Consider the following 22,835-nt stretch of genomic DNA (forward strand, 5'->3'; position numbering starts at 1 on the left):
ATCATTTTGATTTTGACAAAACAATAGGAAATACACGTTCTGGGAACAGCTGAGCAGTTCAGAAGTCCTTGCACACACTAGCCGGTGTGTTGTGGCAAGGTGGAGCATGTGTCTACAGAAAGACAGCCTGTAATATTAAGCACAAATGAATCTTGAAACACTGCCCACTCCATTTTTCCCCCTCCGTCTCGGTCTATTTTCGTATCCTATGCATTTTTGTTCTTCAGACTTTTGTTCTCTCGTCATTCTAAATCTTGTTTTTCTCTCAAGATTACATTCTCTCTGTCTCGTTCTTGTTTTCCATTTTTCTTTTTCCTATTTTATCATTTTCTCACTCGCTGTAGTTTTCTTTCATTTGTTTCTCCTTCCTTCTTGCTGTTTTCCCAAATGCCACATGCAAAATCTGTCAGTTCTTCCATCTGTTTGCCATCTCTCTCTTTCTCCGTCCTGGGCTGTCATTCCCAGAGGTGAGTCTCTGAGTTAGATAGATGGTGTAGTGATGCTTTAAAGTCTGAAGTGAATGATTTGTAGCATCCAACATCTTTAACAGCATCATGAGGTGTTTTACTGTGTCAGCTGTGAGCAGTAATGATCTGACACACTTACAGTATAAGCATTGCTCATTAGCCCCCCCCCCCCCCAATACAGATGATCACAATGAACCTCTTGTTCAACTAAGCATGTAACATTTTAGTTTATATAAAGATGCACTGGTATTAAAATTCTGGCCAGTACAAATAAGCCAATAATTATTTTGAAGTCATGGCCAAGAACCAATAATTGGCTAAAATTACAGTTCTATACTGTTTTGTCTAAATAAATTAAAAATCAAAATCCATTGTTTTGAATATTACCTTAGGCATCACAAGATGGCTGCAAAGGTTCAAAAGTTTGAAATCAGAAAAATTTGTTATGTTTTTGAACGTTGTCTCTTATGCTGACCAAAGCTGCATTTATTTGATCAAAAATACAATAATAACAGTAAATTGTGAAATATTATTACATTTTAAAATAACCATTTTCCATTTTAATATATTTTGAAATGTAATTTATTTCTGTGATGGCAGCTGTATTTTCAGCGTCATTACTCCAGTCTTCAGTGTATGGAAGCCCGTTTCCGCCACTAAATAAAAACGGTAATTGCGAGTTTATATCTCAGAATTCTGACTTTTTTTCTCACAATTGTGAGAAAAAAGTCAGAATTCCGAGATATAAACTTGCAATTGCTTGATATAAAGTCACAATTCTGACTTTTTTCTCGCAATTCTGACTTTTTTCTCACAATTCCAAGGTATAAAGTCAGAATTCTATGAAAGAGGATTAGGGCCAAGCAATAATAAAAAAATAAAAGATTAAAGTTGTTAAATTTTGAGAAAAAACTCGTTAAATTTTGAGAAAAGTCGAGATAAAATGTTGAGAATAAACTCGTTGAATTACGAGAAAAAACTCGTTAAATTTCGAGAAAAAGGTCGAGATAAAATGTTGAGAATAAAGTAATTAAATTACGAGAAAAAAGTCGTTAAATTACGAGAACAAATTCGTTAAATTATGAGAAAAATATTGTTACATTTCGAGAAAAAAGTCGAGATAAAATGTTGAGAATAAACTCATTAAATTACGAGAAAAAGGTCGATAAAATGTTGAGAATAAACTCGTTAAATTACGAGAAAAAACTCGTTAAATTTCGAGAAAAGGGTCGAGATAAAATGTTGAGAATAAAGTAATTAAATTACGAGAAAAAAGTTGTTAAATTATGAGAACAAATTTGTTAAATTATGAGAAAAATGTTGTTAAATTACAAGAAAAAAGTTGTTAAATTATGAGAACAAATTTGTTAAATTATGAGGAAAAATGTCATTAAATTTCGAGAAAAAAGTCGAGATAAAATGTTGAGAATAAACTCATTAAATTACGAGAAAAAAACGTGTTAAATTTCGAGAAAAAGGTCGAGATAAAATGTTGAGAATAAACTTGTTAAATTACGATAAAAAAAACTCGTTAAATTTCGAGATAAAATGTTGAGAATAAACTCGTTAAATTACGAGAAAAAACTCGTTAAATTTCGAGAAAAAGGTTGATAAAATGTTGAGAATAAACTCGTTAAATTACGAGAAAAAACTCGTTAAATTTCGAGAAAAAGGTCGATAAAATGTTGAGAATAAACTCGTTAAATTACGAGAAAAAACTCGTTAAATTTCGAGAACAAATTCATTAAATTATGATAAAAATGTCGTTAAATTTCGAGAAAAAATTGAGATAAAATGTTGAGAATAAACTCATTAAATTATGAGAAAAAAGTTGTTAAATTATGAGAACAAATTCGTTAAATTACGAATTTGTTCTCATAATTTAACGACTTTTTTCTCGTAATTTAATGACTTAATGAGGAACTTTACGTGAACAGGATAATTCTAAAAATAGGGTAAATGAGCATGCACATTTTTATTATATTATTATATATTATTATTTTATTATATATATATTATATATATATAAAATATGCTGTGTGCATAAAATCTGTGCGTGTGTTTCAGTTTTTGGATGTTGTCCATTCTATTCAATATATATATAGCGGATGTGTTGATTAATTTAGACAAAACAGTTAGTTGCATTTCTTTCTTCCCTTCCCTGTGTACTTCAGATAGCACTGTGACTTGTGGCTGCTTATCTGTGTTAGATGCAGAGCCCGTGTCACCATGGCAACCACGTTGCCCTTCCCATGATGCTGCATGGGTCTGTCACATTGTAGAAGGAGTGTGTTTGTTTCCACGTAAAGTACTGTAGTGTTCATTTTCGCTTTTTTTTTTAATTTATGTTTAGTCTTAATTGGATTTTAAAATCCAGGCGATGTAAAAGTGTAAATGTAAATTAAATGTTTGGTCGACAAAAACAGTGTTAATCTAATTCTAATTGCGTTTCACAAAGGATTTATTTACATAACTGTAAGCACATTTACACATTGACAAATATTTTGTCATATTCTTGCGAATGCTGCATCTGTGATGATAACAGATGGCACTGATTGAATGATTGTCCTAACTGACTTTGCTTTGACCCTTGGGATGCTGTTGGGTGGTCATCTCGCTGAATACGGTGAGACACACATGCCCTGACCCAAGACAAATCTCTCCTTCCAGATCTCTCTAGCAGAGCACAGTCTACACTCACGGTCATCAATTCTCTCACTGCACCAAATCACTGCAGCTGGGAAAGGTCAAGGGATATACCTGGGTACAAATAGACCTTGACCACGTTCATAGCATACAAATGCTCACCGCCAAAGAGCGCTTGTGTATATAACTACACACAGGGTTCAGAACTGCAGTACAAGGACAATGACGACACACACCATCACACACTCAATGTGGGGATGAACGTGGCTTGAGATGGGAAGCCGCTGACCTGCTTCATTACATCACACGCACGCACTGAGCTGTGGCTTTTCATATAGGAAGTCATGTGAATTTTTTATAGCGACTTTGTAATGTCTGTGCGCTGCATGTTCAATAAAAGATGAGGAGTGTGTTTGTGTCTATTTGAGAAAGATAGTGAGGGATTGTAAGAGAAATAGGTGGTTGTGTGGTTTGGAAATGGGGTTGGTGTGTCGTTTAGGGGCTCGTATTCCCTAAGCTGCGTCTTAAGTGCTGTTGTGTGTCACTGTACTAAATTCAGTTTGAACCCATCGCAAGAAACCTGCAGCTTTGAGCTGCGGCTTTTCCCTCATCCCTGAAAAATGAAACGAGTAATTCCTTACAAGCTCCGGGTTTTAGTTTGTTCATTAATAGCTGAGTCACTAGCAAAACATGTTTTTTGGGGGGTTTTTTAGCTGTCAGTTTTGGGAAATATTCAAAGAGAGTGACATATTTTATAACGTCAGCCCTGCTGAATGGTTTTTTTTTTTTTTTTCAACATTAGCTTTTTGCTCATTTTGGTGATCTTAAGCATCTCAGGTATATTTAATTGCCATACGCAAGTGTTTATTAAGAATTTAGATGTGTGCAACTGATGTAATTGTTGTAAATCACTGTGTTTTCTTACAGATGGTCCACGGCCCTCTCAGAAGGAAATTATATCCTTGAGGGCGTTCATGCTTCTTTTCCTCAAACAGCTCATTCTCAAGGTGAGACAGTACAAAATCAGTATATATTTTTATAGATTTTTATATAAAAATATATATACTCTGGGTTTGACAAGATCTCGTGCCACAAGATCTTGCGAGATTAAATGTGACAAGATTTCTCATCGAGGTGAAAAGCTGTCTTGTGATAGTGCCATGATGGAGTGTGAGGGTGACATTAGGATAGAATGTGCCACCACTCCGTTTACAATATGCCTCCACTGACGTTTTGCTTTTCATAGAAATAAAAACCATTTAATTCAGTTGAATAAAGCTCACTTCAATTCCATCCAGTTCATACAACACAATCTGCTGCACTGTACATAGTGCAGCAGGAATCAGAGTTCACTGATCACGTGACGAGAGTAAGTGAGATGACTGACAAGACCATGGCGGAGGATTTGTTGCACAAGAGCCCAAGCATCTGATAAATGTCATATCTTGTAGAATGCATGCTCAGTACCGCTGCTCACTATTCACAGAGTATGCGCGATCGCAAAATCGAAATTGAAAGAAAAACGCGAGTGCGCATTCAAACGCGATTTCAATATGCCCTGCATTTTGAAAGCGGCTCCCTGATGCATGCAAATATCTCCCAATATGAAAGCTATTTTAGGCTGGGCCGTGTAGTTGTAACCGTCTCTTAGCTCTGCATCATGCTTTAAGAAAAATTTGCACTCTGCACTCTATTTGCACTTTGAATATTAAGAAAGTACTTTGATTGTGGTTGTACTTATTGTTTACACTTAATAAGACTAAGAGAAAACTGTTATTCATTTTTATTTATACTGTTTTTATTTCTATGATCAATTTGTGGAAAGGAGTTCAGTTAGGAGGTCAAAAGTTTTTGAAGCTCATAAATGATGTACAGTTCTAAGGTCAGAAGAGACTCGCATGAAATCATACAGGAGAGAAGCCAGTCAGTTGAGTTTGTGGCAAAACCTTTTACAGTGCTTGTATATTGCTTATATATTGTTGTCTTTCAATGCATATGATAGATAATTCATGCTCAGAAAGTAGAACTGAATGACATTCATTACAAGATGATTAGTTAAGACATTTCAAATGCACCTGCAGACTATTTTTCTAGTCATGTATTTCGTCATTTTTACTGTGTAAAAATCTAGTCTCTTGAGCTACATAATACTATTAAAGTACTATTTTATTAAGTACTATATATTATATTTAATTGTGCATTTTATGTATTTGAAAGAATTTTTTGATATTACTACGTTTTATTAATCAAAGACTATATAACATAGGAATAAATCATATCCCTGATGCATATTTTGAAGTTAGACGTTTTAATAAAACTTGTCATACATTTATTATAAAAAGTGTTACATCTTTGACACACATGGTATTCCATTTCATTTCTGCTTCGTCTTGCTATGCGCATCAACACTTTGTTCTTCAAAACTGATTATATTTGACATGTCATTGCAATGAATCGGGCAGCTTGAATAAAATGCATTAGTTCCCAAGCAGTGACAGCCGGAAGACACATCTGCTTTGTTAAAATAACACAATTTATCCTCAATTTTCCCAGAAATTTGATCCAGTTTGTAAGGCAGTCATGCAGAAATTTGTTTATTTGCCTTTGTTTGTTTAAAAACAACACAAACGGCTTGATGGGGCCAACACAGAGAGAATTGCATTATGGATCATCACTCGACACAAAGAAATGTGTGTGTTGTTTGCACTCTAGGCTATTGTCCTGTTTTGAGAAACGCAACGTGGTTGCCAAGCAGCGCGTTTTATTCATTTAGCCGCTGCCTTTTTGTTTTGTTCCTATTATATTCTGCCCCCTTTCCACATTTTCTGGCTTTTCGTGCAATTATTAGTGTTGTGAGAGGCCTGTAATAGTGGCCCCAATCCATCACAAACACCCTTCACTTCACCAAACAAAGCATTGAGGCTCACTCGCACTAATACTACGCAAACACCCGCAACATCAAATGATTTTACCTATTCGTTCAGAACCTTAAAATACCCAACTTAATTAACAGAAATTAAGTCAAATTATTATATAAATATTAAAGTATTTCCTCAAAAGGCAAAACATCATAGAATATTTTAAAACCAATATTCATGCAATGAATGCACGTGCAAGACACATTGCAAGATCTTTAATCGGGTGCCTTAAAGGTGCTGTAGAACGTCTTTTTAAAAGATGTAATATAAGTCTAAGGTGTCCCCTGAATGTGTCTGTGAAGTTTCAGCTCAAAATACCCCATAGATTTGTTTTAATTAATTTTTTTAACTGCCTATTTTGTGGCATCATTAAATATGAGCTGATTTAGGCTGTGGCCCCTTTAAATGCTCACGCTTCCCGCCCACAGAGCTCGCGCTTGCCTTTAACAGCATAAACAAAGTTCACACAGCTAATATAACCCTCAAATGGATCTTTACAATATGTTCGTCATGCATGCTGCATGCATGCTTCGGATTATGTGAGTATTGTATTTATTTGGATGTTTACATTTGATTCTGAATGAGTTTGAGGCTATGCTCAGTGGCTAACGGCTAATGCTACACTGTTGGAGAGATTTATAAAGAATGAAGATAGTGTTTAAGAAGTGTGTTTAATAATGAAAATAACGACGGCTCTTGTCTCCGTGAATACAGTAAGAAACGATGGTAACTTTAACCACATTTAACAGTACATTAGCAACATGCTAACGAAACATTTAGAAAGACAGTTTACAAATATCACTAAAAATATCATGTAATCATGGATCATGTCAGTTATTATTGCTCCATCTGCCATTTTTCACTATTGTTCTTGCTTGCTTACCTAGTCTGATGATTCAGCTGTGCACATCCAGACGTACTGCCCTTGTGTAATGCTTGAACGTGGGCTGGCATATGCAAAAATTGGGGCCGTACATATTAATGATCCCGACTGTTACGTAACAGTCGGTGTTATGTTGAGATTCGCCTGTTCTTCGGAGGTCTTTTAAACAAATGAGATTTACATAAGAAGGAGGAAACAACGGTGTTTGAGACTCATTGTATGTCATTTCCATGTACTGAACTCTTGTTATTTAACTATGCCAAGATAAATTCATTTTTTAATTCTAGGGCACCTTTAAAACTCAAACATCAACAAAGCAAAACAGCGATGTTAATTGGAAATGTTAAAATTGAAAATGTGTATATTTAATTTTTTTTAATTACAATTATATTTCAGGGCTTGACATTAACATCTGCCAACCCGCCAAATGCGGGTGGATTTCAGCAGTGTTGTGTAATGCAGTCACTCCTACTACTTAAAAAGGCATCTGAAATGATGAACTAAGTGCAATGTTGTGTTGTCAAAAATACATATCAATACTGAAATATCTGAAACACTTCCAATACTCATTTCTACAGAATAAATACACGATACCAGCTCTCTCATCTCTCCGACAGTGAGTTGAAACACAAACCCGCCTCCCCTCACTCACTCGTTTCATTTGCTCCGGATCAATATTGTTGGTGTTATAGGGCTTGAATTTCACCGTGGGATTGCGCATATTGCGCATTATTTTACTCATCCCCGCAGATTTTGTGCTCACACCCAAAGTGCGTGCACATAAAGCAGCCTCTCAGTACTAAATTGAGTTCTTTTTCACTGTTTATTGCACGTAAACAGTCAAATACACACAAAATAACATCATAATGCTGGTCTTGGCGAGTATTCACGTAACGCAGTCAGTTATGTTTTAAGTGAACGTAAACAGTTGAGAAAGAAAACGCATGTGTAACAGTAAAATGGATCCATGCATGGTCTTAAAGTGACATCAGCCTTATATACCTGCTGCCAAATTATGAGATAATATTAAAAATATCTATATAGCAGTTTTTCCCCATAGTATCGATGTCAAAATTTTCAGTGAAAATGCAGAGTGGCTAGTAACTTTGGGAAAACACTAGCCACAGTGGCTGGTGAGCAACAAAAGATAATGTCAAACCCTGATTATAACGTTTTATAACTGTGGATACAATTTCACATGAGATCATACAATGCATTACAATGTTATAATTAATGTATTATATTACTTTATAATGCATCATTTATAAAGGCTTTAAGTGTTACTAACATTTTTATCAAAAGTAAAATTAAAACATTGTCAAATTTAACACTGAGAATGGGCCTTCTTATTATAAATTTTGTGGGTTTTTTTTTTCTTTTTTTCTTTTTAGGACCGAGGAGTGAAGGAAGATGAGTTGCAGAGCATATTAAACTACCTGCTAACCATGCATGAGGTAAAACTGATAAGTAAACAGAGCAAAAGGTCTTGTGGGCTCAATTTCTTTAGCCTTTATTGAACAAGCCATGTTCCATGTTCTTTATGAAAAACAAGCTGCTTTAATCAGTCTGGAAGGCTGAAATGTTCACCTCAGGTGTCAGAAGTGCAGAAGTCTTTGAGTCCATCGGGAAGGAGCTATATTATCCTGAAAGCTGCATTAATGTTTTGATTGAGTCCCTTGAAATTGCTGTAATGCACCATCTCTGCAGCCATTTGATTGAAAACACCAAATGAATCCTGAAAACTGCTAGTTAAGTGCAGTATTATATAACACCCAGACATTTTAAGGGTATCTGGTGGATCATTACAGTCTACTCTGGTCTGGTTCAATGTCTGTATGTTCATTTTTCTCTCCTATAGGACGAAAACATCCATGATGTGCTACAGCTCTTGGTCGCACTCATGTCTGAGCACCCCGCCTCCATGATCCCTGCCTTTGACCAGAGGAATGGAATACGGTGAGGCCTCAGGGACAAACGGCTCTTGCATGGTCTGGTTATGTAACTGAAATAGATTTGGATTGTCACAGCTGCATCAATCACATTTCCTCTTGCCTCACAACCCATCACAAGGGACCTAAGTGCTTATTTGAACTGCCTTCCCTATGAATTCTTGTTTGAACTGCCCTCCCTTTAAAACATTTTATTACTAGGGCTGCCATTCGATTCAGATATGTAATCACGGTTATTCTCATAATTTTTCTGTGGTTAACCCTCTGGTGCTCTTCGTGTTGCAGTCAAAAATTACCAGGTTTCTTTCTTTCTTTTTTATTTCAATGAAATAAATGCACCATATTTTAGTTCAATAATGTTTTTTATTTAATATTTGTATTTTTAGGAAATTTTATGGTACTAAAATATATTTATGCAGTAGCTATAATTAATTTATTCACTTTTTGAGCATAGACCTGAAAATGAAATTTCCAGCTTAAACTGTCATAAATCTTGAATGCTTTGGAGAACAGACTTAAGTTTGGTCTCTTTTTAAAGATGATGCTTGGCAGATTATTGCTGAAGTGAAACAAGTTTTAAAAAGTGAACAAAAAAGTTATAGAATTGTATGTTTATTGTTATGAAAAATGCTAAAAAATTCTATTTTCTATTAACTATATATTTTATAATTTTATATTAAAAAAAACACATTTTACTCTAAAACTGTGAGGAAATCAAAGCCATAAATGAGAACAAGCTGTGTTCCAAATCCGCTTGATATCTCAAAAAATGAGCTTTCAGTTAGATTTTGTTTGGGCGCAGTACCAAAAGTTTCCACTAGATGAAATTTGTTTCCCATTCATGCAGTGTGACTTTTTTTTTTTCAGGACCATTTAACGTTTTCAAATCATGTCCATGATTTTGTTTTGTTTTTTTCGCATAGCAAGTGCCAAAATCTTTACCAAGTTTCGTACATTTCTGATGAAGTAAAAAATTCTAAAGAACATAACAAAAATACAAACCCGATTCCAAAAAAGTTGGGACACTGTACAAATTGTGAATAAAAACAGAATGCAATGATGTGGAAGTTTCAAATTTCAATATTTTATTCAGAATACAACATAGATGACATATCAAATGTTTAAACTGAGAAAATGTATCATTTTAAGGGAAAAATAAGTTGATTTTAAATTTCATGGCATCAACAAATCTCAAAAAAGTTGGGACAAGGCCATGTTTACCACTGTGTGGCATCCCCTCTTCTTTTTATAACAGTCTGCAAACGTCTGGGGACTGAGGAGACAAGTTGCTCAAGTTTAGGAATAGGAATGTTGTCCCATTCTTGTCTAATACAGGCTTCTAGTTGCTCAACTGTCTTAGGTCTTCTTTGTCGCATCTTCCTCTTTATGATGCGCCAAATGTTTTCTATGGGTGAAAGATCTGGACTGCAGGCTGGCCATTTCAGTACCTGGATCCTTCTTCTACGCAGCCATGATGTTGTAATTGATGCAGTATGTGGTCTGGCATTGTCATGTGGGAAAATGCAAGGTCTTCCCTGAAAGAGACGACGTCTGGATGGGAGCATATGTTGTTCTAGAACTTGGATATACCTTTCAGCATTGATGGTGCCTTTCCAGATGTGTAAGCTGCCCATGCCACACGCACTCATGCAACCCCATACCATCAGAGATGCAGGCTTCTGAACTGAGCGCTGATAACAACTTGGGTTGTCCTTGTCCTCTTTAGTCCGGATGACATGGCGTCCCAGTTTTCCAAAAGGAACTTCAAATTTTGATTCGTCTGACCACAGAACAGTTTTCCACTTTGCCACAGTCCATTTTAAATGAGCCTTGGCCCAGAGAAAACACCTGCGCTTCTGGATCATGTTTAGATATGGCTTCTTTTTTGACCTATAGTTTTAGCCAGCAACGGCGAATGGCACGGTGGATTGTGTTCACCGACAATGTTTTCTGGAAGTATTCCTGAGCCCATTTTGTGATTTCCATTACAGTAGCATTCCTGTATGTGATGCAGTGCCGTCTAAGGGCCTGAAGATCACGGGCATCCAGTATGGTTTTCCGGCCTTGACCCTTACGAACAGAGATTGTTCCAGATTCTCTAAATCTTTGGATGATATTATGAACTCTAGATGAAGATAACTTCAAACTCTTTGCAATTTTACTCTGAGAAACTCCTTTCCAATATTGCTCCACTATTTTTCGCTACAGCATTGGGGGAATTGGTGATCCTCTGCCCATCTTGACTTCTGAGAGACACTGCCACTCTGAGAGGCTCTTTTTATACCCAGTCATGTTGCCAATTGACCTAATAAGTTGCAAATTGGTCCTCCAGCTGTTCCTTATATGTACATTTAAATTTTCCGGCCTCTTATTACTACCTGTCCCAACTTTTTTGGAATGTGTAGCTCTCATGAAATCCAAAATGAGCCAATATTTGGCATGACATTTCAAAATGTCTCACTTTCAACATTTGATATGTTATCTATATTCTATTGTGAATAAAATATAAGTTTATGAGATTTGTAAATTATTGCATTCCTTTTTTATCCACAATTTGTACAGTGTCCCAACTTTTTTAGAATCGGGTTTGTATTTACAGAAATGCATCAGAGGTTGAAATGATACACATTTTGTATTCCCTACAATTTATGAATCTTCAATATTTCCTTTTCAGAGTCATCTACAAGCTCCTGGCCTCCAAAAGCGAGAGTATACGAGTCCAAGCTCTAAAAGTTCTCGGCTACTTCCTGAAACATCTTGGACACAAGTGCGTATTCATGATCAAAACATTTGTTTGAAGGATGTGTGGCTATTTTGACTTGTATATGAGCATACAAAGCTGTCTGTGGTATGTTAGCAAGCAAAGAAACCTTGGCTGGGTCATTCCTACTATGCAGTTAATTTTCATGTCCCCATCATACTATATGTCTTAATATATTTTGTAAAATATTAAGCTCACAATTTAAAGGTGGAAATCTTATAGTTCCATATATTTAATCTTATTTTATCACAAATAGTGAACACATGGGTTGAAATTTAATTAACTACACTACTTCACTACATTTTTTACTTCATTATGCTTTCAAGACATCTGGTTTGTACAGATGATGCCATTTTATTTTTTTCTTCTGTTCTTCTGCTATATTGCCTTCTAACATGAAAAACTTAACAAGTTATTTAGAAATCTTTTTGCATTTTTGCATTTATCTTATTTGCATTATTTGCTTTAAATATTTTTAAGGTGTTAAAGTGCCCCTATTATGCTATTTCAAAGGTTCCTAATTTTGTTTAGGAGGTCTCCTACAACAGATTTACATGCACCCAAGGTAAAAAAAAAAAAAAAAAACACTTTCATTTTCACATAATATACACTGCACATCAATCATTACATTTTTCAATGATTCTCAAATGACTCGTCGGATGAATCAGTCTCTTTAAATCCCTCCTTTCCGTGCTCTGCTCTGATTGGCCAGATGGCCCAGTCTGTTGTGATTGGTCTGCCACTTACAGCTCTGGAGGCTTCCTAAAGCTCAGCGATATAACACACTGTAAAGACAATAACGATGGCGTCGATTTTACCATATCAATCTGAGCGCGAGTCCAACGAACAACTTGGAACAACTTGTTATTCAAGCCAAACCTCCATCACAAGGACGACTTGAGCAGGACGTTTCTCAGTGATTCTCAGATTAAATATGTCAATAATTAATCACACTTAAAGGTTGTGATTCTGAGGAGCAAGTTGGTCCAAATAAAGCAGGTACTCTCCCATCTTTAACCATTGATCTTCACATCCTCATCCTTTGGACGTGAAAATAAACCGAATTTCCTTTCACAGTGCAGCGTCTTGTCGACATGTTATCCACACTAATGAGCTAAAGCGTTTGAGAGAGGTTCAAGTTTTCGTGGGATGTCCATGCAGAACGTAGGCGGGCATTATGCAAATGTACTAACACGTGTATTAACGTGTGAACTTCGTGGAAATGGGATTCAAATTACAAACGACTCATTTAAGCGGTTCAGAGTCGACTTTCTTTTGAGAGACGACAACTTTATTTATGATGCACTTTCAGCTTTACAACTTTGCAGCTGCATTACACACTGCATGAAAGGTAATTTTCAAAAATCCATAATGGGGGCACTTTAAAAAAGAAAACATAAACTGCAGAAATGAACATGTTATTTTTGACAGTTCTATTAAAAATATCTCAAACTGATCTGAACTCTCACTGAGCAATGGCTGACTCTAGCACTTTATTTATATCCTGTTAGACATGCTGTTAACTTTCTTTATTTTAAGCTCTTGAGCTTCAGCAGTGCATATTTCTGAAAGCCTGGTTTAGTATAACCTTTCATAGAAATACTCCCTTCGATTACAACACAGCCACATTCATGTTTTTGGAGTTCAAACGGTACTGCACAGGCAGAGATGACCCGGCTACATGAACCGGCCCTTTCAGGAGGGGAAGAGAGCACATTTAGAGAATGAGTGTTCTGTGGCTGACAGGACGAGTTAAACGCATAGGCTACTGCCGGAATAATCGTGCCGACAGAGCGTGTGTCCGCAAAGGCAGAGCTTTAGACAAGAGAAGAAGATGCTACGAAGGTTATACTTGATTATTTAGACGCCCATCACTTTCATGCTTACATATAAAATGAGATTTAAAAATAAATCAATAATTTTTTTGCACTTGTTTATCCACCAAATAGTACATAAAATCTGGTTGTTTCCTCATCTTCTCCCGTCATTTCCTGTTTTCTTCCGTCTTCTTACCTATAAGTAAAGGTGACAAAATAGCCCCCAAAAAATGCATAAATAATAAAAATAAAATGTATCCGTGTTTATATCTCTGTTATTACAAATTTTTAGAAAGTTCAAATTAATGTTAGACACGCCCACTTGCAGAGCTGGTGTCATTTATTTGCATATTAATCGGTCATATGCATATTCCGCCTTTTGTGTGTGTGTCTGAGAGGTGAATTAAATGCATTTGACCGGCGGTCTTTGTGCTGTCACGTCCCCTCCCCCTGACTGACGTGCTCGGGAATGCTGATGTCTCCGAGAGGCTGTAAGAGGGCCACTGACAGCTGTGTTTTTGTGTGTGTGTGCCCTTGAGGAGCGTGGTGTCACTTCTAATCGCATCAGTGTGCCTGTAGCATGCGTCTCCTCATTGATCTTAATGGTGTGGAAGACTTTGGGGTAAAATTGAACCTGTGAGGAAGATTATACCCGCCTTTGCATCGCCAGTGTCACCGCAAACAACATAACACATGCGCCTCTTATCTTACTTCCCCCTGCTCTGTGTATGTGTCTGTGTACAGGAGGAAGGTGGAGATCATGCACACACACAGCCTCTTCACGTTGCTTGGAGAACGACTAATGATGCACACCAGCACTGTGACCATCACCACCTACAACACGCTCTACGAGGTATCAGCCTGTCTGCATATATTTTTAGCAACACCTTCTATGATGCCTGTATGTATGATGCATTATAAAAGCATTATCCAAAGGAGCATTGGGTATTTTTTGTTTATGCCGCTCTAGGCAATGTAGCAGTTATCATGAATGACATGGATGTAGATTCTTGCAAAACAAAGCAAACGTTTTCAGTTAAAAATTATCTATCTGGTTGTATGATTATAACCACCATGATTAAATTTGACCAGAAGCAAGTGTCTAATAACAAGAAATACACGTCTTTATGCATAAAAATTTTGAAAGAGGGAAAAATGCAGTTTAATGCATTTTAATAAATCCAGTATGCCTGATTATAACCATTGTAATCATTTATATATTTTCATAAATATTTATTGCCACAGTTATTAAAGCAATGAGCCAAAAGAGGCTATCCATGCAGTGATTTTACCAAGAGTAAAAGGGTATTTTTAAGCATGAAAAAAGTAGCAGCAACAGCATTATGATAAGCAACATTGTTTTAAATGGTTAATAAACAGATAATATGTGACCCTGGACCAAAAAACAGTCGCATGGGTATATTTGAGGCAATAGCCAACAATACATTATATGGGTCAAAATTATTGATTTTTCTTTTATGCCAAAAATTATTAGGATATTAAATAAAGATAATGTTCCATAAATATATTTCGTAAATTTCCTACCATAAATATATCAAAAAATTACTTTTGTAAGTAATATGCATTGCTAAATACTTCATTTGAACAACTTTAAAGGCAATTTTCTCAATATTTTGATTTTTTTTTTTGCACCCTCACATTCCAGATTTTCAAATAGTTATATCTTGGCCAAATATTGCCCTATCCTAACAAACCATATCAATGGAAAGCTTATTTATTCAGCTTTCAGATTATGTATAAATTGACCCTTATGATTGGTTTTGTGGTCCAGGGTCACATATAGTTCCAAGTAAAATTGTGTATTAATATAGAATGTAATAATAGAATATAATATATTAAATAATAATAAAATAAATAATTGATATAATAAAACAATTATTAATTATATACATATTTTTTTTATAACATTAATCAAGTAATGTGTTTTCAAACATATTATTGTTATTATTTATATACATACAGTATATTTTTAAAACACATTATTAAGACTTCATAGAAAGTGTTATGTAGATTTCTCTCTGAAACATTACATTTAATATATTATAAGAATGATGATTATGTGTATGTAAATAAAGTGTGAATAAAACTGAATTCTGGACTAATCAAACTGAATTTTGTCTAATATAGATCTTGACAGAACAGGTTTGCACTCAGGTGGTGCACAAGCCTCACCCAGAACCCGATTCTACAGTCAAGATCCAAAACCCCAGTGAGTGTCTGTTGTTTATTTAATTTCTAGTGTACTATTCTGTACTTTCATTTAAACTACTGTCTAAATGTCCAAACTCTTGTCCCTTCCATCTTACTCTCTCATTTTTCTTTCTGATTCTCTCAGTGATTCTTAAGGTCGTGGCTACGCTGCTTAAAAGCTCTTCCCCCAGTGCTGAGCTGATGGAAGTGCGACGCCTCTTCCTGTCCGATATGATCAAACTCTTCAGCAACAGCAGAGAGAACAGACGGTAACACACACTAGTAGCGATTACTAAATCTGCGTTTTGGTATTTCTGTCAAAAGTAAAAGTTTGATGTACACAGTTTTTCAAGTTGAAGACCAACAGAAATCATTAAGCTTAGGATATCAATTAGCAGACAATTCTGTTATATATTTTTAAAAAGCATATTTCATATTTTATTTGAGAAGGCACTTCCTCCTTTACCTCCTCTGAGAAAACACCCCTGTACAAACAAACCCAAATATTTATAGATAAACATACCACATATAAAAAATCACAAGATAAAGCACACAGCCGTACACACTACTTGTACATACAAACATTCCCACAGAAACCCAGACATATGCAGACGTTACAATATTTTTTACACACGCAAGCTGTATGCAAACATCAGAAACATTTAGCATCTCCCTCTCAGTGGGAAAGACGCTCCCTCCTATTAAATCAATTAGTGTCATAATTAATGCATTGAGGAATAAAGATTTGAAGTGGCATTCTCCCTGCATTGTTCCATTTCATGGGCTCCTGCCGAGACTAAACCTGATTCTCACCTGTTGAACTCAGGTTAGCCTTATTTGCTCATTAGTAAGCTTAAGGTACTGTGTGTGTGTGTGTGTGTGTGTGTGTGTGTGTGTGTGTGTGTGTGTGTGTGTGTGTGTGTGTATACACTCTTCTATCCTAAACAAGCCCATGGTGCACCACGCACCCAGGCCCACTCAGTCAGCTGCTGCCATGGTTACAACTGCATACCAAAATCGCAATGCATATTTTAGCATTGGTGAAGTGGGACTGCTTGTTTCTCTGTTCCATAACAAGCCCAGCATTCTGAAGTGAGCAGACATTTCGGGAATCTGAGATGTGAAGGAGTGTTTCCAGCAAGTTCCAATCGTAAACCGCTCCCTCCCTTAGCACTTTGTGTAGGCCGTTTGTTTTTGTGTGGTTCTGATGCACTCAGCATTTGTTTACTGAGCAATTCTCTAAGTTTAGATTTGATTTAGTTCTAATTGCGGTGAGCGAAGGTTTCCAGGTCGTTACTGGAATGAATTAAACATGGGGTCATAAGTAGGTCATGTGAAAATAATAGTTTTTTTTTACTTTCACATGCAATATTAAAAAAAAAAAAAAATAAAATCTCCATTGAATCACAACATTACAATGTACAGAGTGAAAATGGATATTGATTTTGAAATTTGTTGAAGATTACATTTAACAGTGTCGTTAGTGTTTTGGAAGATTAACTTCAAATGAGCATTAGATTACCCAAAGGTGATTTAAATGTAAAAATAGAGGAAATCAGCAACATCTAGTATCTTCTGAAAACCACTAGTTTTCCATTAGAATAGCCACTGTTAAAAAGAGGTGGTGTAAAAATTTAGAGCCAGAGCTTTTAACTCAGTTAGCATTCTGCTGGAGTGACTAATTAGTCCGTTCCATCTAAATTGGCATTGTGGTATCATTGTAATGTGTGTGTGTGTAGGTGTCTGCTGCAGTGTTCAGTGTGGCAGGACTGGATGTTCTCTCTGGGCTACATTAACCCAAAGAACCCGGAGGAGCAGAAGATCACAGAAATGGTCTACAATATATTCCGAATCCTGCTCTACCATGCCATCAAGTATGAGTGGGGAGGCTGGCGCGTGTGGGTGGACACACTCTCCATCGCCCACTCCAAGGTTAGAGCAAGCTGGTCTGCAGCTTTTATCCCTTTTCTTGATTATATTTAGTTTTGTAATATCACATCTAATGGTTTTAATGCATTTCTTACATCTGTGAAGGATGAAACGTTTGTTATTTTTACTGTCTCCACTCTCTGGCCTTGTCTTTCGGTCATGTTCATGGTAATAGCATCTGATTTTAGTTAAACACGGATTAGCCTGTTTTTGCTTAATTGGATAAAGTGTTGCAATGATCCAAATGAGTCCATCTAATGGGGGAGATGGTAAGATAAATATCTGCTAGGAAAGTAAACCAACACCAAAGTACACTCACAACTACTACCCCTGACCTCTTTAGGTGACCTACGAAGCGCACAAGGAGTACCTGGCAAAGATGTACGAGGAGTACCAACGACAAGAGGAAGAGAACATCAAGAAAGGGAAAAAAGGTTCCGTCAGCACAATTTCCGGCCTTTCTGCCCAACCCACTACTGTCAACGGAAACCTAGAGATCCGCGAGATTGACGACACATCTCAGACGCAAACACCGGAGAGCGAGGTGGACTATGGAGAGAACGCAGACTCTCGAAACCTGCTGGCTGAAGCCAAAGGCCCGGAGGGCGAAGCTGAACGGTCGGCCGCAGGGGTTCGCGTAGAAGTCCATGACTTGCTGGTGGACATAAAAGCAGAGAAGGTGGAGGCTACGGAGGTTAAATTAGACGATCTGGATCTGTCCCCAGAAGTTCTTGCAGGAGGAGGGGGCATGGAGAATGGCCCCTTGGTGGAAGTAGACTCGCTGTTGGACAGCGCCTACTGTGCAGCAGTTCACAAGCTCAATGGGAGCCTTGTCCCCAAAGAGGAGGAAAGCGTTGTGGTGGGTTTGACTGAAGACGATGGGAACCTGGGTCCTCTAATCACACTCGCAGATGAGAAGGACAGTGTTCCCAGCAACAATGGCTTCCTGTTCCCCAAGGTGGATGAGAAGCTGCTTCCGTCATTGGCGTCAACGGAGCCCCTGGTGCTGCCCAGCCCTGAACAGCCCCCTTGTTCAACAACTCCACATACTTCAAGCGCCAGTGATGACCTCAGCCTGTTGGCCCACATGACTTCTTGTGGTTCAGACCTGGTTCAGACCCCAAGTGGCCTAGCAGAGGATGATGGGTTTAAGTTGCAGAGCTCCTTGGCGGACATCAGCACGCTGGCAGAGGCCGAGGCCCAGGCTGCAGCCAGGACAGCAGAGTGTTTGGAGCAAGAGGCTGGGGAGGCCAGAGCAGGAAAGAGCGGAGGGGACGCAGCCAGCACTACTTCAGACACGGAGAGATCCGATGATGGAAAAGACAAAGAAATGAAGAAAATTCAGACCACAGCCACCACACAGGTGCGAATCACTAATTCTCTCTTTGATTTTGTCCACAAATGGCAACTCTTGGAAATGTTTACTCACCCTCATGTTGCCAAAACATGTATGACTTACTTTCTTCTGTTGAACAAAAAGAGATGCTAGGCATAATGTTCATGATGCTCTTTTTCATAGAATGAAAGTAAATGGGGATGGATGCTGTAGACCTTTAAATGACAAAACAATTCTCTGTAGTCCACATGACTTGAAACCATACAGTAGCTTTGTTTGAGAAACAGGACGAGATTTAAATAATTATCCACTGAAATTTCATTCACACTTATGCATTTCAAAACTGGTGCATTGTCTTCAGTAAAAGGGATTGTTTACCCAAAAATGAAAATTCTGTTATGATTTACTCACCCTTATTTTGTTCCAAACCTGTATGAGTTTCTTTCTTCTGTTGAACACAAAAGATGTTTTGAAGAATGTTGGTAACCAGACAGTTGACGGTAGTCTTTGGCTTACAAAGTAGGAAAAAAAAAATACAATGGATGTCAATGACTACTGTCAACCTTCTGGTTACCAACATTCTTCAAAACATCTTTTGTGTTCAACAGAAGAAAGAAACTCATACAGGTTTGGAACAAAATAAGGGTGAGTAAATCATTACAGAATTTTCATTTTTGGGTAAACAATCCCAAAAGATACCTCCAAGAGCCTGTCCCTTGGAGTCATTGTCATCAAACCTAGTGTAACACATCTTGAAGTGCTATATTTCAATATACAGTACTAGGGGTGCCAAATCCTGCTTTTGGAGAGCCACCATCCTGTGGAGCTTAGCTCCAGCACATCTGTCTGGAAGTGTCTAGTGATCCTGAAGACCTTGATTAGCTGGTTGAGGTGTGTTTAATTGGGGCTGGAGCGGTAGGAGCAGCATTGGACACCCCTGGAATATATGTTGACACAACTGAGATTTGAGATCTGCAGACAGGCGGAAGATCTAGAGCAAATAACGTTCTAACATTCTTCCGAACATCTCCTTTTGTGTTCCACTGAGGATAGACAGTTATATGGGTTTGCAACAATATGATGGTGAGTAACCTCAATCTGGTTTAGAACCATAAAAAATAAACTAACAAATTAATGGCAGATAAACTAATAAGCAATCAAAGCCCATTGCTTGGACGAATGATTGAATTGGTGCTTTCCTGCAGGCTCTTCATGGCCGTATGTCGGGTCAGATGGAGCGGGACCTCCGTGTGGATCTGGGCTTCCGTGGCATGCCGATGACAGAGGAACAGAGACGCCAGTTCAGCCCTGGCCCTCGTACTACCATGTTTCGTATCCCAGAATTCAAGTGGTCACCCATGCATCAGCGCCTTCTCACTGACCTGTTGTTCGCCTTGGAAAGTGACGTACATATGTGGAGGAGGTATGAGGGTTTGTGGCCTTCAGAAATGACAGACTAAGACGTGTTCCTGGGTGAACGTCTTGAGTTGGTCCTGGAAAAACTTTCCTGATCCCCAATCCTACTCTTTTCCCTATCCGTAAAATCTGATTGGTTGAAAAGAATGTTGTTCCAGGACCAACAACATGGATGTTAGAATCAAATTTTCTGTAACCTCATTTGTGTTACTTGACAGTAAAATGCAGAAAAGATGAACATTGCATTCTTTTTACATGGTCTTGCCTCACTGCTGTCTTTCTTTGTTCTGTCTTTCTCTCAGCCACTCTACGAAATCTGTCATGGACTTCGTAAACAGTAACGAGAACATTATATTTGTCCACAACACCATCCACCTCATTTCTCAGATGGTTGATAACATCATTATAGCGTGTGGTGGGATCCTGCCCTTGCTCTCTGCTGCCACCTCCCCATCTGTAAGTGGCACATGATCGCCCCCTAGTGGATATTCACATCAGTACAACCATCTTTGAATTGTAAAACCACTTTTTAGTGGCAGGTGTATCATTTTTGGTTGGAAGGGATGTAATGGGAACATTTAGAGTCTTCTAGAAGAAAAAAAGTTGTTCCTGTTCTAGTTCCTGAGTATTGTTGAAAGTTGTAAATGAGGGTGACAATGCATGTCTCATCTTATACTGATGAGGTGCTATCACCAGGACACATTTCAAGAGTAAGAGTGCTGACTCCAGATCAGTATTTTTTGCTACACACAGAAATATCCTTGAGTGCTGCTGATGGCAAATTTCGTCTTACCCTGGCCTGAGATGCTTATCTTAAATATGAACGCAATCCCTAATTTTGCCGCTTTCTTCTCCTATGTTGTTTGACATCTTACCTGCAACCTAACCTTTTTATTTCTGGCAAACATTCTTACAGCTTTATCTGAAATTTTCTCTTTTTACTGACTCTATTGTTTATTAGCCATCTTTTTGTGTTGCTTTTATTGTCTGTATTGTCTCTAATTCCTTTCTTTTCCCCCTTCCCTCTAATACTCTCTCTGTTTCTCTTTTTTTGTTACTTTTTGCATGTACAGAGTTCTAAGGTTAGTGCGAACCCTGTAAGTTCCACTTTATTTATTCTTCTGTAATGTTCTGTGTTTTTTTTAACATTACATTTTAATATCACTAATATCACAGTCCGCAGTTTAAAATGTATGATCCATTTCAGATCATTTCCATCTTTTTCAGCCTCAGACAGTCTTCATTCATTCATTTGAATCACAGAAATGTTATTAATTGTGTATTAAAGTTGCTTATGTTGTGCTGACCAATATCCCTGTCTTCTTGGACTATAGAGGTATTAGAAGTTCAGGGTCATGCAAGTTTTTAGTTGCATAGGAATGCGATATGTGCTGTCAGCCATGATTACTTTATTCTATAAGCAAAAGTGTCCCATAAGTAATGAGAAGTATCTGGCTGGTCATGTGATTTCAAAATGGCCCCATGTAAGTAGTAAGTGAACATGATTTTAAACATATTTCAAAAGTACTATATGTGTCTTTGTGTATAACTCTTTTCATTAGTAAAACATACTGAATGCACCTTAAGATTATTGATATGAGATTATTGATGTATTATAATGCAGATTTATCAGTATCAATCTTTTACATGCTCTATATATCATCAGTGGTCATATCTGATAAAAGCAGCTTATCACACCACCCACATGTTTGTGTTTCATAATCATAGCCTGTTATTCATGACAAACCTTCGCAAAGACACATATACTAATATTAAATTGCATTAAATAAATGAATATGCACCATGGTGCTGTGCCCAGCCCCCCCAGCTCTATTGGTCCGTTAAGGGTCCGGTAAGGGTCTTTATTAAATGTCAACTTCATTTGTTCCCCTCTGTCTTGGTCATAAAGACACGAGGAGGTTCTTGCTTACAGAAAGGGGCAAAAAGCAATGAAGTTAATAGCCTGCCAGGAAGCTCTGGCACAGGGGCAGAGGTGGGTCTGAGCTGTCGCTCCTATACATACCCACAATGCACCACTGCGTGACCTCTTTATCTACCACTATTATGTCTCCTAGCAACGAGCATGTTCCCAGTTTTCAACATCAATTATGTTATTTTCAGCACTCAACTCTGGTCACTACGCTTAAGGTTTTAAGTTTGGTAGTAGTTCATATCTCCATCACCCTGTTTAAAAGTTAATATTTTTCAAAAGAAGCTTTTCAAAGAGTTTAAAAGCATATTTGCCTCTGCTTAAAGGGTCCCACATTTCTTTTAAACATCACAGTGGGTGTCTGTTCTTATGGACCTTTGATTTTATAAAAAGTTTTTCCTTTCTGATATACCATGTAATGTCAAACTTTTGATATTGATGTTGCAAAATGGTGAAGTGTTCCCTGACCACTGCAAAGATGAAGTGCACACAGCACCGCAGCACTGCATGTTCACACTCAAATGTGTATCACTCTGGTTTGAAAGCACTTCCTTCTAAGTGGTGTGAAGTTT

The 22,835-nt window shown here is 37.4% G+C and overlaps 1 protein-coding gene across 17 annotated transcripts in view; it reads left to right on the top strand.

Moving 5' to 3' along the window:
- Nucleotides 1–22,835, top strand: part of nbeaa (neurobeachin a) — a 162,906-nt gene that overhangs the window by 105,062 nt on the left and 35,009 nt on the right. For 7 of the 17 annotated variants that reach the window (XM_048181545.1, XM_048181549.1, XM_048181552.1 and 4 more), the window contains exons 14-25: nucleotides 4,041–4,120; nucleotides 8,306–8,368; nucleotides 8,773–8,870; nucleotides 11,538–11,630; nucleotides 14,186–14,294; nucleotides 15,590–15,671; nucleotides 15,798–15,921; nucleotides 17,392–17,584; nucleotides 17,925–18,944; nucleotides 20,123–20,340; nucleotides 20,636–20,789; nucleotides 21,407–21,430. In XM_048181545.1, coding sequence (XP_048037502.1) covers nucleotides 4,041–4,120; nucleotides 8,306–8,368; nucleotides 8,773–8,870; nucleotides 11,538–11,630; nucleotides 14,186–14,294; nucleotides 15,590–15,671; nucleotides 15,798–15,921; nucleotides 17,392–17,584; nucleotides 17,925–18,944; nucleotides 20,123–20,340; nucleotides 20,636–20,789; nucleotides 21,407–21,430 — 2,258 coding nt within the window. Of the gene's footprint in view, nucleotides 1–4,040; nucleotides 4,121–8,305; nucleotides 8,369–8,772; nucleotides 8,871–11,537; nucleotides 11,631–12,289; nucleotides 12,624–14,185; nucleotides 14,295–15,589; nucleotides 15,672–15,797; nucleotides 15,922–17,391; nucleotides 17,585–17,924; nucleotides 18,945–20,122; nucleotides 20,341–20,635; nucleotides 20,790–21,406; nucleotides 21,431–22,242; nucleotides 22,327–22,835 lie in introns of those variants that run through there. The other 10 variants (XM_048181559.1, XM_048181546.1, XM_048181555.1 and 7 more) reach the window with 4 other exon arrangements.

This window comes from Megalobrama amblycephala, linkage group LG2 (genome assembly GCF_018812025.1).
Source record: "Megalobrama amblycephala isolate DHTTF-2021 linkage group LG2, ASM1881202v1, whole genome shotgun sequence".
Lineage (NCBI taxonomy): Eukaryota > Metazoa > Chordata > Actinopteri > Cypriniformes > Xenocyprididae > Megalobrama > Megalobrama amblycephala.